Here is a 17,757-nt window from a genome sequence, read left to right on the forward strand (position 1 = left end):
CTTCTCAGTAGTGGCACCAACGCTATGGAACTCCCTTCCCCCTGACTTAAGAATGGCTCCCTCTCTTGAGACCTTTCGGCGAGGCCTGAAGACCCTTCTGTTTAAACAGGCCTTCTGAGTTCTCGGCCTTTTAACATCTTTTTAACATCTTTTAATATTTTTACAGGCCTGTTTCTTTTATGACTTGCTACTGCTCTATGCTCTTTTTACCTATTTTTTACTCTGACTGCTGTTTTTTATGATGTGTTAATATGTTTTTATTTGTTTTTAAATTCTGTTTTTATATGTTGTAAGCCGCCTTGAGTCCCTTTGGGGAGAAAGGCGGGATAAAAATAAAGTTATTATTATTATTATTATTATTATTATTATTATTATTATTATTATTATCATCATCATCATCATCATCATCATCATCATCTTCTGGTTTGATTCCCTTGCTATGTGATTCCTGACAAGCAACCAGAAAGAAATTAAGGATTTCTTATATTTCTTACAATGTGTGACTATTTTAAAAAGAACTTCTTTACTATAAATGGGTAAAGTGGTCACTTTTTGTGAAATCTGTCTGCTTTTTATACCAGTGGTAAATATAACAAATTTGAAAGAAGCAAATCCCCTAGTCCTAACTGGGCCAGGCACCAGCACAATGCATGTTGCGCCAACAGCAACTAGTTGCAGCATTTGCAAAGCAGTCTTCACCGGCGCACGCTATCAGACTGATGGCAGGGAGGCTGGAGCGGCCTCTTGCACATCAGCAGATACCTGAAGACCTGTAGGTAACGCTGCACAGGGATAGGGTAGATGGTGGGCAGGTGGACAGAACTGCGGCAGTGATAGGGCTGGGGAGGAAGGCGAATAAGGCCCAGGGGTGCAGGTTCGGTGGCGGCAGCACTACTTTGGTGGTGGGAAGGAGGTGACGCCAAATCCTTACCTCCTTCCCAGGCCTGAACTACCTTCACAAATTAACTTGGACTTGTGCCAGCTACCAAGCTGGCACAGGTCCAAATTAACCCCCAGAGGCTTGCCCCAAAGCAAAGGAACAAATGTTCCCTTACCCCAAAGAGGCCTCTGGAGGCCAAACATCCTTTGCAGGATGCAGCAGAGGTCATGCTGGTGCCACTGCATCGCCACTCAGGGAGTTATGGTGGCTTGAGCTGAAAATATATTTGCATTTCAGAATATAATGCTTATATTTATTTTAGGTGGCTGTTCACCCTTTTGTAGAAGTCTCTTTCCAAAACACAGTTTATCACACTAGCACTGCTGACGGCTCTCATCCTTGTTGGAATGAAGAACTTCAGGTTGATTTAATGTAAGTTTCCAGGCATCTGTTCTTAATGAAAATGTATGAGATTGTTAAACCATTCAGTGACAATTTCCAAGTTTGTTGTGGCCACCTGTTTCCAGGGCTGGTGCTATCACTAGGCCAACTTAGCAACTGCCTAAGGTGCATACCTCAGACAGGTGCAGTACTGACCTTTGAGGGGCACCGTTTTATACAGATTTGTTTTTTTAACCCATTTTAAAAATGCAACTGACAGTTTATATTTTTTATTTTAAGATAAATACTTCAACAGTGCTATGGAATATAACTGTAAAATCTTATTTAAAAAATTAGGGGGCTGCAAGTAGTTAGCCTTGTGTAGGGTGCAAAATAGCCTGCTACTAGACCTGCTTTTTTTGTAGTCTATTCAACTTAGGGCATCAAGAGGCTTGTGCTGTATCTAGCGCAGGATAGGGACCCAAAGTGGCTGAGCCAGAGGCAAGGGGAAATTTTTCACCTTAACTCTGGGTAAGGTGCCCTTACCCCATGGGTCTCTTAGGACTTGCGCCATCTCCTGAGGTGGCATAAGTCAGAGGAGAGTGGAGTGGCTTCAAGCCGCTCTGAACTCCCCAGGAATGGGTGTTGGGATCCAGCATAAGTGCTGGATCCCAGCCCTGCCTCCCACTCCCCACTCGCCTGCCCCTGCCCACCGCCCACCCAGGAATGCCTCGCTCCCGCCTCCTTCCTGCCTCCTCCTCACCCACCCCAGAGCCTTCGGGCCAACGCAAGCCTTGCCAAGAAGCCGGCATGGAGGCATGTGTCAGCCTCCACAGGCTGATGCACCTCCATGTGCCGGCCCAGTTTACTCCCAAGGAAGTGCAAATTTTATGGCATGTTTGTGACCCTCCTGGGCTGGTGTAAGGGACTTGCGACAACCCAAGTAGTTCTCAGGATTGCGCCCTTACTTAGTGAGTTCTGTCAGTGCAAGGCCTGGATAGGATTGTGCCTAAATAAAGTTATTGTGAACGTTATTTGCTTTCTGTTGTCAAATTATGAGTATCTTTAAAGCGAAGATAGCATGGCTTTTGTTTGATTCAGTGAAACTCTTTATTTCCTGCAGTTCTCCTGGGCGTGATTATACGTTTTCAGGGCTATCTCAAATAAAAGACAACATATATATTAACATTTTTGATGAATTTGAGATTGAAAAGCATGAGGTAAATTGCAGATGACAAGAATAAGTTTGTTTTTAAAACTGGATTAAAGCATATTTTTATGAAGGTGTTTGATCTAAATGGAGGCTCAACGCCCAACTCAATTTTCAAAACTATAGTAGAGGTGTTTGAAAACTGTCATTTTTTTTTTCTTAGAAGTAATCCCATTGTGTTGAGCAAGACAGGAAGCCTGATTTTAGGCTGCCTAGCATTGCTGGATGTCGCAAACTGGGTGTTGGGTTGGGCGCCACCCAAGGAGTAAACAGCCTGCACTGCCTTGTCGGTGCTGCAGTTGGAACCTCAGCCACCTTAGTGAGTTGAAGCCTTGGTGGAGAGAAGGTTAGCGCCAAGCGGTGCAAGGGCACGTGGCGGGTGGCAGGAGGAAAGTGGAGCAATCACGCGCCACTTCCGGTTTTGCGACAGTGGAGCGCAATAGCTTCACTTTCACTTTTTAAGCTGCGGCAAGCCCTGCAGTGGCTCATGCCGGGCTCCTGCAACCCCGACAGGCTGCTGCAGGGACTGGTGAGTAAATGCCAGTCCCTGCCTCCCCCTGAGCGACTCGATTCTGGGGATTGCGTCGCTGCCTTCCCTCTGCCCCTGTCCCTTAAGGGAGCAAAGGCCAGGGCTGTCAGGTTGGGGCGTCATGATGCCCCAGTTTGAATAGCTCTGATATAGTGTATGACTTTTTAATTGAGGGGGCAGAATGAATTAAAAAGTATAATGTCAAAAGTTCAGCTATATGTATTTCTATTTTAAATAAGTTGTAGCTAGAAAGACACTATGAATATGTAAACTCCTCATATCTATTCAGTAATAGGAATGCTTCAGATCGATCACCTTGTGTAATCTATAGCAATAACGAAAACACACACAAAGACAAAATAGTATTAACTTTGCTCAGCAATATTTCCAGAGCTACTGAAAATATATGCACACACCCATCCCTAAAATACAAAAGATAAACACTAAGTATGTATTTCACTAGGATATCTGTCCAAAAGGCTGCAGTGGTCACTCCTATGTAAGAAAGAATTGGCTTGGATCGGTTATGTTTCCTTTCTCGACTCTCCTTGAACAATCAAAGGTAATGAATAAAAACCACACTTTTAAAGATGTGCATAATCTATATAGCCCCAGGTATAATAAGATCATATCACACTATCTAATTTTGAGGCTCTTTTATTATGATGTATGTTTTCATGAGCCTAATAATGAATGTGTTCACAGATCTGTGGTACATTTCAAGTAAATTTGCCTCCCGTTTTGCTTGGCTATACATGGAGTAAGACATATGTACCTCCTAAAGAAGAATGCTATGGTCAGAACCTGAAAGAATATACTTTTTTAACCATTTTTGCCACTATTGAACCTCAGCTATCTTCTGCTGAAAATGCTTTTCAGTCAGATAAGGTTAGTATTTATACTTATCACTTTTTAAGAGCTTTGTTAATATTGAAAAGTAGGATAATTTGTAAAAGAAGATTTTCATCCATATTTGGCTAAGTTGTCACTGGTTTTGAAGTTTTAAAACAGTGATTCTCAGCCAGTGGTAAAGGTACTATCAGTGGTACTTGAGGTGGTGTCTGGTGGTACTCACAGGATCCCTGGGCACCTGCCGCCTCCCAGCGAGAGCAAGAACAGGACACAACAAACAGCAGTAGGAGGCTTTCTCTGTGGGCAGAGCTCCAAAGCATGCTTTTTAGCACTTGAAAAAGCCCTCAAGTCCACCCCAAGCTTCTTGCTGATCTTTATCATGTCACATCTGACCTCCCAACCTAGTAGTAACTGGTGACGTCATCGCCAGTTACTTCCAGTGGTACTTTGAATAGGTCGACCATGTGAAGCGGTACAGCGAAGAACAAACCTTGAGAAACACTGTTTTAAAGCATCAGCTCTGTTCTGTTTTCAGCTTGCAGATCATGAAGATGAAACGCTTTTGCAAAGAGCATGCATTTTTAAGAAAACATGCAAGGCACTGTTTCCAAAGAGGAGAATTATAACTTCGGTGTTCAACAATGAAGGAAAAAATATTTTAGTAACTAAGTATATTACCTCTTTAAACCCACCACAAAAATTACTAGATATGTGTTCTGATGATCCTTATTTAACTTCTGTAAGTATGGAATGTTTTTCATAACATAAAATCATTTTGAGTTACTAAAAACTTGACACACTTTAACTATTATATTTTAATAAATTGAATATGTTAATAATTGCATATATAGTCATGTCAGTTGATAATATGTGCTCTTGGAAAATATATACTCCTTTTTTTTGTAGGACCTTATATCTCGATTTGTGTCTTTAATTCCTTGTATATCTGACAGTGTGGATGAAAATGATGATGTTGATGTTTGGGTGACATCAGAGGTAATAGTTTGAAGTGATATAAAATCACTTTTCGGGGTTGTGTTATTTTGAAGTCCCTGATGTTTAAAAGGACATTGTTATGTTTTAAAGCAGTGTTCACCAAACTATGGACATGGGCCAGATCCAGTGTAACGCTAAAGCCCTCCCCATGACACCTGTTGATCATGAAGAGGTGTTCTATTATGAACTAGATAACAGTAAATATTGTACCTTGGAGCAATTCAGTTTGGAACAGGAAAATGATAGATAATCTCTTCGGTAACATGAATCTCAGTATCTGGTGCAAGACATAAGTGTTATGTTGCTTGGAAACAGTTACCACAGAGAATAAGAAATTACCTGGAAAATCCAACATAGTTATAGTTAATTTCAGAAGGGAAATTTATTTAAAAAAATGAGAAGTCTATTTAAAACAAACCTTAACAATATAGTTAAGAGGATCCAGTCCATTAGGAAGTGTGTGGTGATTTAAAAGCAAAGCAAACAAGACACACAGATAAAGACAACTACAAAATGTAGACCACTTATTAGAACAAAGAAGCCATGCCTCCAAATACTTTGAATACTGTGTGGCTGCCTTAGATGCATTGTTCATTTCTGAACTTCCTTGTGCTAATCTGACTATAGTGTAATTTTGTGTAGTAATTAAAAATGCACTGCTTCAAAAAAAATTATCCTCTTTAGTGGTAAGAAGAGTGTATAAGTAAAAGTTTGAAGTGTTTTTTTTTTATGATGGGATAGATAAGGTTAGAGGAAAAATATGGAATGTTAAAGTATTAACCAGTTGGGTTAAAGAATATGATAATTTTTGTATTGATTATTAATTTCGTTTGGATTAATGTTTGTTGTAATCGATGGCCACCACCCTCCTGTGTAACCTATGTAGTCCTAGCCCTAAGTCTATCCAATTTTCCTTACCTGTATCTGTAATAAATAAATAAAGCATTATATATATATAAATTATCCTCTTCTACTTTTCCATAGCATTGCATTGGTTTGGGTGTTGGCAATAAAGAAGAACATGCAGTGCTTCTATGTAACTATCTTCTGTATCTCAGGAAGAAAGCATGGGTGCTGCTAGGAACATCTGTGTTAGATGTAAGTGCAGCAAAGTATTTAAAATCCTTGTCTGTGTAATTCCCCATAAAAATGTGTAAACTACATAATAAGTGAAACAGAATAAAATACATAACCATCACCATGGTAAGAGACACATACAGGCTAATGTCAAATAGCTCTAAAGTTATTTGCTCTAAACTGGCCCGCCTCACCCCAGCACTGTCTTTTCTAGTGGCTGGCTGCTGGTATTCTTTTGCATCCTTTTAGATTGTGAGCCCTTTTGGGACAGGCAGCCATTAGTTCTTTGTTTGATTTTCTTTGTAAACCGCTTTGTGAACTTTCCGTTGATAAGCAGTATATAAATACTGTTAATAAATAATTAATAAGTTTGTAGATTATTTGTTTAAGTACAAAACAATTTTGTAGACAGATAAGGAATATTTTTTTTTGTTTTTGGATAGCAAGTGGTTTCAACTTTCACATTAAATAATCCTTGGTGATCGTTATGGCCTTTTCCAATACTGATACAGTGCCTGAAGTGCAGTAACAATGGTGGTACATCAGCAGAATGACTGCTGTATTCAAAACCTGTCCAGCACAAGGGGGGGGATGAGCAAAACCAGAACTCAAGCAATGACACATTGGCGCATCTCTCCCAGTAACTCTGCAAATGTCCATGGAAAACTTAATACATTTCAGCATCCATGGAGAGGGAAATAGATAATCAGCCCAACATGTAAGGAGCAAATCACCCAGCCTCAATGCCTCACTCTGACCAGCCTCAATGGCCAGAGAAGCAGGATGAACTGAGCAGGGAGCAGAGACAGGTCTAATGAGTGGCCAGTACTGGGAAGATTGCCCCCCCCCCCTTTGGTGGCCCCTAGGAATGATTACTGCAGTCAGTAACTGCCAATCATGGGGAAATGCCTGAATAACACACTGCACACAAAACACATGATACAAGGGAGCTATAACACTCTCTTCCCCTACAGGAGTTACTATAGTGTAAGCAGCAAAAGAGCAAAAGCAGAGGACTGCTAGGAATCCCAGCACCCAGGGATCAGATCACCTTATGCCATTTACTCAAACACATGCAAAGAGATACAGATGGATCCTTGTTATCCACGAAGTTTCTGTTCTTGGACCCCTCATGGATACCGAATTCCACGTGAAACCAAATCACACAAATTTCAGGCACCACCAAGCTCTGAACGCAACCAGAGCCTTGCTCCGTTCGCCTCTGGTGGCTCTTCTGAGACCTGTGGAGGCCACGTGCAATCTCCACGGGCCTCAGAATGGCCACCAGAGGTCCTAGAAGGCCTGGTTTTTAGCCAAAAACCAAAAGTGCCCTTCAAGGACCTCCAGAGGTCTTTCTGTATCTCAGGAAGAAAGCATGGGTGGGTAGGCTCAACCTGTACCTGTTTTTGACCACAGCTGCTATGGAAGAGGGCAGCCCTGTAAATACACATGTCCCTATACAGCAAAGATTTGAGTTCCCCAACTGAAAGGACCTCTTGTGCCAGGGTAGGGACTGGGACCATTCACAAGGGGAGCTTCCACAGTACTGACATAAAACAGCATGCTGTTAGCCTGCTGCCCAGAGATGTAGTCTGGGAGCCTGTTGAAACAAGGCTGAGCCCCACGAAGATGATTGTCTCACCTAGCAAAGCACTCGCCTTTTGTATCTGAAAAAGAAATGTATAAATGAAGCAATTTCATCCACAAAGTGTTCACAAATTCAACACAGTGGCTTGCTGTGCACTTCTACTCATTCCCCAAAGGAACCAAGTGGAGCAGGCCCCAAACTACTCAGAAAAGCTCAATTGGATGGCTTCTTGCAGAGATGATGGTGGCAGAGAAAAACACCTCCTTCACTGCCACTGACTGGCTGTAAAGTGAGCTTAAAAATGTGCTCAGTTGGATTTGTTCAGAGTTTTTCTCTATAATCACTCTAGAAGTCAGCCAACCTGCTTCATTGCCTGCCCTAGCACTAAGACAAAGCAGAGGCCATTCCGGAGCAATCTGATCTAATGTTGTAGACCCCTATGCTGTTGCCCTGCCCTGACATGGCCCTAGCTTTTAATTTCTCCCTTACTGAAAGTCAAGAGCAGTATCTATGTGGATAAGATGTATAGAATGATTGCTATTAAAAAGTACATCAAATTGTTAACTAATCAGTGAAGTTTTTTCAATGTGTTAGAATATAAATCACAGTTTCTTTTGTATTTGAGAAGTGAATTAAAATGGCATCTACTTTTACAAATTTAGGGGAAAGTGGCTTATGTAGCAACACAAGAAAATGGAGAGTATTTTTTGTGGAATCCACTCAGCGGCCAGTGCTATAAGCAGTTTGATGCATTTTGCCCTCTACAGAGTGTTGATTGCTTGTTAAGTTGGGAAAATGTAAGTATTCATAATTAAGTAGAATGTAATATATGGTTGTGCCCTCCTCACTTCCCCAAATGGTGGAATTTTGCAGTGGCAATACTGCCAACAGTCCAATCCTACTGAGGATCAGGCTGCCTGGTGAAGTGCATTGCGACAGTGGAAGGCACTTCTGCTGTCACAAAATGGTTGCAGTGCTCTGTCGGTGAAATTTCAAGTGTGCTGGTGCAAGCCGCAGCAGTGCTGCAATGCCACTAATGATTCTGGACCAGGTAAAGCAGAGGTGGTATGTGGAGAGAGCAGTGAGGGGCAGGAAGGGGTGAAACTGGGTGGAGAGGGGGAGGAAGATGGCAGAGAGGTGGCGGGAGGGTGTGGATTCAGCAGCAGTGGCAGGACTCTTCACTGATAATACATCTGTCTTGTATACAGTAATACACTAATACATCTGCCTGGATTTAATCAGTCCTCATCCAATCCATCATCCACTCCATCTCCAATTCCACTGTTAAGACTTTCATATGTTCTGGGTGGCTGAGTCCTAGCTGCTAGGCCCTGGGTCACAGCCTTGCCCTGGGCCTCCCACTTTGTCCTCTGTCCACCCATTGGTGTGTTGGAACTAACACTGCCTTCACTACTGAGGTTTCAAGGGTTAGCCTTGTCAGGTACATTCTCTGTTGGGAGTGGGCCTTTGTCAATTGCCTAACCTGGCCAACCCCTAATGCCATTCCTGACTGCTTCCATGTATTTTGCTAAACGCACAGCAGTTCAAACAGGTGTGCTCCATTCGGAATGCAAGATGCGTGTGCTCTCCATTTTGGTATTTGTGTGTGAGTATGACACATCACGTGACAATTGACCCTGAGTGAGTTACTGCCCTATTCCCCACCATATTATAGCATGCAGCCATACCAACAGAGTACACTGCATGTTATTGGGGTGAGGGCAATTAGACAGCCTGCATGAGGTAAGTTACAATATTTTTTACTTATCTCTCAGCCGATGGGTCTCCTCGAACATATGATAGTCATTTTTGGGCATATATGCAAGGAGGGAGGTTTCAAAAAGAGAGGATAAGATTTGTCTTCCGTAACTACCACGAGATTCACCCATTCTATCCCTCAGCAGGCTCCCCTGGTTCCTCCCCCCAAACTGGTTCCTCCCCTGGTTCCTCCCCCCAAACCCCAAAGGGGGTTTACTCCCTTTCTCCTCCCACGGCCCACACTGCTGTCAACTTACTGGTACTCATTGTAGCAGCCCCGCAGCATGCAATAGTGGCCTGGCTGTAAAGAATTTTATACTGCCGGTATGCTAGTTCCAGCAGCTCAAGGCCCCAATAGGATTAGGGCCTGAGTCATCTAAGGTCATCTATGCTGTGAACAAAAGAGAGTAACTGCAAATTTTATATTTTATAAAGATGGAGGAACAATCATTATTGTCTCTTCTTCATCGAAGAAGCCCTGAAATACTCTCAGCTGCAACCTGAGGTGATTAGTGAATCTAGCACTAATCTAGCATCTAGTGAAGCTAATCCACATGAGTCTACTTAACTTCCCCTGTAGCCCATCTGAAGACTGGTATAAATTGCAGATTTTTTATGGCTATTGCACCATGCCCATACTCCCCCTTTTTAAGCACTGAGACTGATGAAGAGTTTTGGAGAAGTTGAAATCTCGCTTAAGGTTTTGTCATTTTGGTTGCTTCAGGCTTTTGTTTGTGGCTTTTGAATTTCCTCTCCTTTAATTCTGATGGAACTGTAAACGTTTTGGCTTCTAATAAACATTTACTTCTCTGTTTTGCCAGATTAGGAAGTATTTTAGAATATTTTCTGATCTCAAATGACTTTCTTTAGAGTGATTACATATTTTGCATTAATATTTTCATAGGTCTGGTTCAACATACAGCAAAACAGCTCACCAATGTGTGTCAATTTTGATATTTCAAAGGAAGGTCTTTGGAAACAGTTGCTTCCATACAATATTCAGAATGCAAAAACACAGACTGTTCAGGTAACTAATTTTTCAGACAGTTCTAAATTCCCATGGGAGGGAGGATATATAATTGGGGATTCAGAGGTCTTTTCTGAGCTCTTCCCAGAGGATTGAACCTGGAACCATCTGCATGAAAAGTCTGTGCTCTGTCATTGAGGGCCCAATCCTATCCAGATTTCTAGTGCAGCTGCAAGGCAGCCCCGAGGTAGGGGACAAAGGGCCCAATTCTATCCTCTTTCCAGCACCAGTGCAGCTGCAATGCAGCCCAGAGTTAAGAGATCAAATGTTCCCTTACCTTGAGATTTCTGTGGCTGCCTCCCCACCACAGGATGCAGAGCACACCGCATTGGCACAGCTGCACTGGCACTGGGAAATTGGATAGGATTGGGCCCAAAGTTCCCTTACTTTAAGGAAACATCTGTGACTGCCCCCCCCCCAACCAAAGCATGCAGTGCTTGCTCTTTTAGCATGGCTGCATCAGTGCTGGAAAGTTGGATAGGATTTGGCCCTGAGTTATGGTTCTTCTCTGAAATGTGCTTTACATGGGCTACCTCTGAAAACAGTTTGGAAACTTCAGCTAGTGTAGAACGCAGAGGTCTGCCTGCTGACAGATGTACATATGCTTGTCAGGCAACAATTATCCATTTTACCGGTCTGCTCTCATTACACCTTTTATCAGCACTTGTTCTTCTCTACTTCTCTGTTTATCACAATTTGCAACACAAGGAAAAGAAAATCACTGTCAGCGATATTCATTCTGAAGCCATATTATGAAAAATCAATATGTTATCTGGGAAAAGACGGATGTTTTTCAGCAACGAAGTACTCTGTTATATCCTAAGAAGTGCAAGCACAATGGTGCTCACACTATTTAAGTCTCCCCATGCTATTGATCTGCTCTGTATATTTTTTTGGCAGTTTCCCACAATCGTCGCTACATCACATCCCACATTAATTCCTGAGGGCTCCACAATCCTCAGGAGTGGCTTTTTGGTGGCCTCAGAGAGGTTTCTGAGGGAGAAGGAGGCAGAGAAATAGCACAAATGCCACTGCTTTTGACTACTTAAGATAGAACACTTTTCATTTTCAGTATTGAAAAATTTGATTGTCTCAAAATACCTATTCCATTTAGTATGTATGTGTATTTTACAGTGTTGTACACTATCTCTGTACTCTATTTCAGCCAGAAGAACTATATTATACCCCTACTAATGAAAGTTTAGTAGAAGAGCTGCAGAACAGGTAACAACTTTGAACAACAAAGTTCAGCATTTAGAGGTTCAATTGTATGTTATTATTCTAGCACCATTTTATTAATCCTTCTTGTTGAACTTAAGTAATAAAAGAAGCCCATCTGTCAACTTTAGTCCTGAGGGAAGGAGGTGAACATTACTCCTCACCTCACTGGCAGCCCAATCCTATTCATGTCTACTCAGAAGTAAATCCCATTAGAGTCAACGGGGCTTACTCCCAGGAAAGTGTGGATAGGATTGGGCTGATATTTTCTTCTATTAGACTGTAACTGGCCACAGTGCTGCTCAAAAGGCAAAGCCCTTGGATCTTTTACATTCAGCATCTTCTTCTGTTGCTATAATTCCTCTTCTAGCTAGACCTTCCCAGTCAAATTGACTTTTTCCTTTCCTTGGAGAATCTGAACACTTCATAAATACTGTGTTGCTGAGTTTCATTCCATCCGTAGTTAGGCTGTTCATGAACATTCAATGATGCAACAATAGGTAATACAATATAAAATAATTTAATTATTCATTAGTTTTTTTTTTAAAGCAGAATTGAAAAGACATTAAGAAATAAAATTATGGAATGGCGATCCCGACAGCCAACTCGGTGGCATCGGCAGTGTACAAGTGTCTTGCGACAAATTCTTCCAAAGCTAGAGCTTAGAACTGGAAGCATCACTGCAGAAAAAGAAGAAACTTTTATGGAGCCTATTCTGGAACATTATTGGGTCAGTGCTTATGCTTTGTTATTGTTGCTAAAATGCCCTTCTCCTTTCTTCTGGACATTCCCAAGTGACAGTCCAGGAAAAGCTGCCACTAGAAGAAATACAGCCCTTGCCATGCTTATGTGGAACCAATTTTTTCTTAGACTTGGTAAGTGGGGTTGGATACTGGCTACCACGGCCAAGCTATAGGCAGCCATTGAGTGGAAGTCAGAGCCAGGCCATAGAGTTTGGAGATGCAACCAGGAGTTAGAGCTAAGGAGGCAAGGGTTCAGAGGTAAAATGAAGGAACAAACTAAGAATCAAAACAAGACATAGCTGCTTGGGCTTCAGTTCATACTTTTAACAAAATAGACAGATGAGGCTGCATTTGGGTACAGGGTTCTCCAGAGAGTCCTTAAGCACTAGGTAAAGATGGCTACTGGGGTATTTGAGTGAGTGGTATGGTTAATTTGTTCTCTTAATGGAATGTACTCCTTTTGGCTATCCCATTGTTGAATGATTGCTTGACTATCAGGGGAGAAAATCTGACCTTATGAATTTCTGTTCTTTTAGATAGGCAGTTATTCTTCCTATACTGTAGTGACGTAAATCCTGAAAACTTCAACCGTGTATCTGATTCATAAGTGAACTGAATGTGTTCCTTTCCTTTAAACACAGTATTGCAGGGAACAAGATAGTTGGAAATTAATTATTTGTTGACCTTTTCCAACCTGGAATGCTAAGGGGAGACTTCACCTATGAGTAAATTTTAGCTTAAGAAGCAGGACTTGACCCAATGTTGAATGGCCTACCTATGAGCCTACATAATGGCCTACATTTACATCAGATGATAATTCCTTTTTTCAGAGCATTCATTAATACAGCCTTTCAATAGGACCCCTTGTTTTAATTGATACAGCAGCTGAAATATAAAAATACATTTCTGATAAGTGAGTTAAGGTACTGATTACAGTAGCTATAACTTTATTTTGGCTTTCAGTAGTACTACTAGGAATACATTTGTTGGTTCTTTCAAAACTTAGAATTCTATTTTTGTAGGTTACAGGATTTCCTATCCAGATGCCATATCTAAACGTTCAGTCAATAACTGAGGCTGTTTATCAGACAGGGATTCATTCTTCAGAGGTCCCTAATACGGAATTTGCTCTTGCTGTGTATATTCATTCTTACCCAAATAACATATTATCTGTCTGGATCTACTTGGCATCTTTGATCCATCTTCAGTAAGTAGTAATAAATGTTCTTCTATAATCAGGCAGTCATTACAGTCATTACTACCATGAGATGCTTGCTGATGAAGATGTCTAAATTTCCACTAATATACCATTAGAAAGAAAACTTGAATATATAGCTAGAGATTCATATTGTTTTTCCAGGGATTCTCTTAAAGAATCCTGATATGTCAACTTACATGCAAAATATGGGTGCAATCCAAACTTTTAGCCTTAAAGCCATAAAGCATGTTTGCGCCTCCTCGAGGGGAAGCCAGGTCAGCGCTCCGAGAAGCGCTAGCCTGCAGAGGCTGCAGTGGCGTCGTGCAGGGGGTGTGGGTCGCATCGGGTGACGCACGGGTGGGTGACGCAAATCCTAGTGACGCCACTGAGAGGCTGACAGACGCCTCCATGCCAGCATCCCCTCCGGTGCTTGCATCAGCCCTGCAGGGCAGATGCAAGCAAAAAAGGTAGACGTGGTGGGGCGGGGAGGAGGAGAGAGGAAGGTGTTCCTGGGCAGGGGGAGGGAGGGCTATGGGCGGCCCTGGGGGCAGGTGGGCGAGGAGAGGGAGGCGGGGCTGGGATCCGGCCGTTATGTTGGATCCCAACCCCCGTCCCTGGGGAGAATGGAGTGGCTTCAAGCCGCTCCGCTCTCCTTGGACTTGTGCCACCTCAGGAGATGGTGCAAGTCCGAGGAGACCCATTGTGGCCAGCAGCCCTTACCCAGGGGTAAGGGGAAAAGTTTCCTCTTTCCTCTGGCTAAGCCGTCGCTGGTCACAATCCTGCGCTGGATACAGCGTAAGCCTACTGGCTTACCTGTTCCAGCACAAGTTAGGATTGCGCCCTATGTTACTTTCTTGTGAATATATTGAAAATCACTCTAAAAAATAATTCAAATGTATTTTGTTTAGCTCCTGCCACAGTAAACTAGATTAAACTTTTAATAGATTAACAATTTTTAGAAAATACATACCCTGCAAGTATGTATTGTGTATTGCAAGATTAGTTCCAGAGATGTACATGGAAAGGGGCAAGTGGGGCAAATGCCCCGGGCGACCCTCCATGGGTGCCATAGCCTGCCTCGCTCCCTTGCCTCCCATTTGTCTTTTTTTTCAAAGAAGAAAGAAGCTGGCAGCTCCAGTGGCTTCTCTCCCTTTGAAAAAAAAAATCTTCCGACGGAGGAGGGCTGCCCATAATTGCTGCTGGAGAGGCAGAGAGCTACTGCCGCTGCAGCAGAGATTCAGTGCCAAACTGAGTCACCCCCCCTCTCCCCTCTTCCTTTATAGGAGGATAGGAAACTGGCTCCCTAGAGAGGCAGCATGCTGGGAATTGTGACTCCCTCCACACTGATGCTCTAAGGCACCCATTTCCTATCCTCTGGCGGAGACAAGAGGGTGGCCTAGAGCATCTCCCATCACACTGCCTCTCTAGGCCACTGTCTTGTCTCCTATAAAGGAGGAAGGAAGAGGGGGTAGCCCCAGTTCGATGTTAAATCGCTGCTGCAGAAGCAGCACCTTGTTGCCTCTCCGGCAGCTATTCTGGATGCCCCTCTTCCACATCTGAGGGTGTCCCTCAGAGCAGCGCAGAAGCTGCAGATGCCTCCTCCAATTTTGGAGGAGATGCATGCTGCTTCCCAGGCCCCAACGGAGCCTTCCGTGCCACTCGTAAATGATGTGGAGGGGTCTGAGTGGTATGGGGCTGCTGGAAGCGGTGCGGAAGGCTCCATCAGGGCCTTGGCTGCCTCCTCTGTTCCCCCACTTTTCAAAGGTGGAGCGGAGGAGGTAGATGCACAGCAGTAACTGCGGTGACAATTATGTCACCGAAGTTACTTCTGGGTCAGGGGCCTGGGGGTGGAAAAGGGCAGGTTGCCCCAGGCGCTAGAACCCTCTGGAAAGCATCTGATTAGTTCATTTAACTAAGTTTCAAATGTTTTATATGACTGATTCATTATAGTCATAAAGCTAGTTATTCATTAGAAATTTGTGCTCTCAAATCATGCTGATGAGCGTTTAATAGTTTACGCTTACATATACACAGACAATATAAGGAAAGCAGGATCAAAGATAATTGAAGTCTAAAATCTTGAAAAGCGTTTCTACATCTAAAGGGAATGGAAGTGTAGCTCAGAGGTAGTGCACATGCTTCACATGCAAAAGGTTTCATCACTAGCATTTCTAGGTAGAGCAGAGAAAAATTCTGAAACCCTTGAGAGCCACTGCCAGTCAGTGGAATGCCTGCACAAGACAGACTCAGTTTAAAGCATCAGGGAGGCAACTATTGAGCTGCTGCAGGGAGGAGGCATGTCTTCACTGTCCCTCCCCCCCAACAGAGCAGTCTTCTCTCCATTAATGCTCTGCAGAGAAGTAGTTCTGTGTGGATTAGCTAGTACAACAGCAACCCCTTGCAGTTTCATATGGTTAGGGACCAGAGCAGAGATGAAAGCTAAAAATGGATGAATGCCAAAGCATAGCCTTATTTAGCTTGCAAATTTATTTTGGCCATTGAAAAACATAAATAACGACAGTATATAACACATGCAAATGTGTGCAAAACCTAAATAAATAAAAGAAAAATAAACATAATATTGACAAACGTGGAAGATTGGATGACATCGAACAAAGGAGGAAAACATGGACAAAATTTGAAATATGGTAATAATTGAAAGCGACTGAAAGAGCAAAGCAGTGGAAGTCAAGTGGATGAAAGTCAGGGTACGCCTGTACTAAGTATACAGTAACAGTATTAAAGAAGATTCCTTGTACTGTACTGCTATGCGGAAAGCACACAGCCCCTGCTGTTTGAGAGGGTGTCTCCTGGGTCCTAAAACTCCCTATTGGCCCTGCGGGGGGGGGCGGGGGGAGGACGAGAGCAGGGAATCCTACAGTTGTCCCTTTGCCCTGAATGATGCTAATGTTCTTTGAAATGACAAGTGAATAAAATCAAAATAGCAGGTCATGATGAATAAAGGCAAAACCTAAATATCCTAAGGAAAGGAAAGGGGGGGGGGAACAAGCTGAGAAACTGCATTCCATAAGGATTCCAGTGTTTCTACAAGATTGGCCGATACTTTGTGACACAGCAAAGCAGAGAATACATTCTTCAATCAATGCATTCAATCACTTTTTATGACTTGCAGCAAAGCAGAGGAGAGCTGCTGCTGATCCTACCTGCTGCTAGCTGCTAGCTGATCCTATCCCCCGTCCTAGGCCTGAAAGCCCTACACATGGCTACAAGGTTCTGTGCCAGCAAGTGAGCTGTTGCAGATTTGAATAGGCCCATAACAGCTGCCAGGACTCAACACAAGATAGAATGTTCCCTTACCTCAAAGAAGCTTCTGGTTGCCTCCCTGCTCCCATGGGATACAGAGATGGCTGTTTCAGTGCTGCTGTACCCCCATTAGGATTGGGCTGCCTGGCTAGTATAAAACAGTAAGAACATAAGAAAAGCTCTGCTGGATCAGACCAAGGGCCAATCTAGCTTCCCATTCCTCACTGTGGCCCACCAGATGTCTCAGTGAGCACTCAAGGCAATACATATCCACGTCCTGTTGCCATTCCTTTGCACCCAGCATTCAGAGATAGACTACCTCTAAAACCCAGAGGTTGCATATAGTTGGTTTGTTACCTGCAATAGACTTTTCCTCCATAAATCTGTCCAATCCTCTTTAAAAAACACCTATATCAGGTGGCAAGGAGTTTGACAAATTACATGCTAGGTAAATATTTCCTTTTTCCTTCAGTTTATGGTTTGCTAATGGCGATTCAGTGTTCACAGACTTGTATACACAACCTCCCCATTTCCCTTCCGCTTTTGCAGAAGAAGATGATGTCTCAGTAGACTGACTTTCATTACAGGTTCTTTTTATACTGTTTCCTGCTTCATTGCCTGCCTTTTTGTTAGTATTACAATCAGATGTAGAAATACAAAGTCTGCTATGATGAGTTGTAGTGGCAGTGCCCTGATGAATTCCATTTGTTTCTTTAATTGAGTCTGTACACACACACGCACGCACACAAATAGAATTAGAAAGAATTACTCAAAACTAGTTTTATTTTTAAGAAGAGTGCATAGCACTCATCCAGATTCCTTTGTTGTGGATATTTCTCTCTCATGACTGTGAAACACACATTTTAATTCCTGCAACAGGAACTTCAAGTAGTGTGTAGACTCAGTGGTGGTTGACCACATCTGTTTTAAAAAAACAAACTGCAACTGGTTCATAATGCATATTCCATTTTCAGTATAAATGCCAAACTCAAAAGGCTAAATAATAAATTATAAAAACCAAAACAAAACCCCCAAT

At 42.7% G+C, this 17,757-nt stretch overlaps 1 protein-coding gene across 1 annotated transcript in view; it reads left to right on the forward strand.

Annotated features, from left to right (window-relative positions):
* The window catches only part of CC2D2B (coiled-coil and C2 domain containing 2B), a 51,781-nt gene extending 38,311 nt beyond the window's left edge, over window positions 1–13,470 (forward strand). The window contains exons 21-32 of the mRNA XM_066621425.1: window positions 1,203–1,312; window positions 2,385–2,481; window positions 3,464–3,562; window positions 3,706–3,888; window positions 4,388–4,591; window positions 4,759–4,848; window positions 5,833–5,946; window positions 8,176–8,310; window positions 10,176–10,298; window positions 11,464–11,522; window positions 12,069–12,246; window positions 13,282–13,470. Coding sequence (XP_066477522.1) covers window positions 1,203–1,312; window positions 2,385–2,481; window positions 3,464–3,562; window positions 3,706–3,888; window positions 4,388–4,591; window positions 4,759–4,848; window positions 5,833–5,946; window positions 8,176–8,310; window positions 10,176–10,298; window positions 11,464–11,522; window positions 12,069–12,246; window positions 13,282–13,470 — 1,581 coding nt within the window. The remainder of the gene's footprint in view (window positions 1–1,202; window positions 1,313–2,384; window positions 2,482–3,463; window positions 3,563–3,705; window positions 3,889–4,387; window positions 4,592–4,758; window positions 4,849–5,832; window positions 5,947–8,175; window positions 8,311–10,175; window positions 10,299–11,463; window positions 11,523–12,068; window positions 12,247–13,281) is intronic.
* Window positions 13,471–17,757: the final 4,287 nt, after the last annotated feature.

Source organism: Tiliqua scincoides, chromosome 3 (genome assembly GCF_035046505.1).
Source record: "Tiliqua scincoides isolate rTilSci1 chromosome 3, rTilSci1.hap2, whole genome shotgun sequence".
Taxonomy (NCBI): domain Eukaryota; kingdom Metazoa; phylum Chordata; class Lepidosauria; order Squamata; family Scincidae; genus Tiliqua; species Tiliqua scincoides.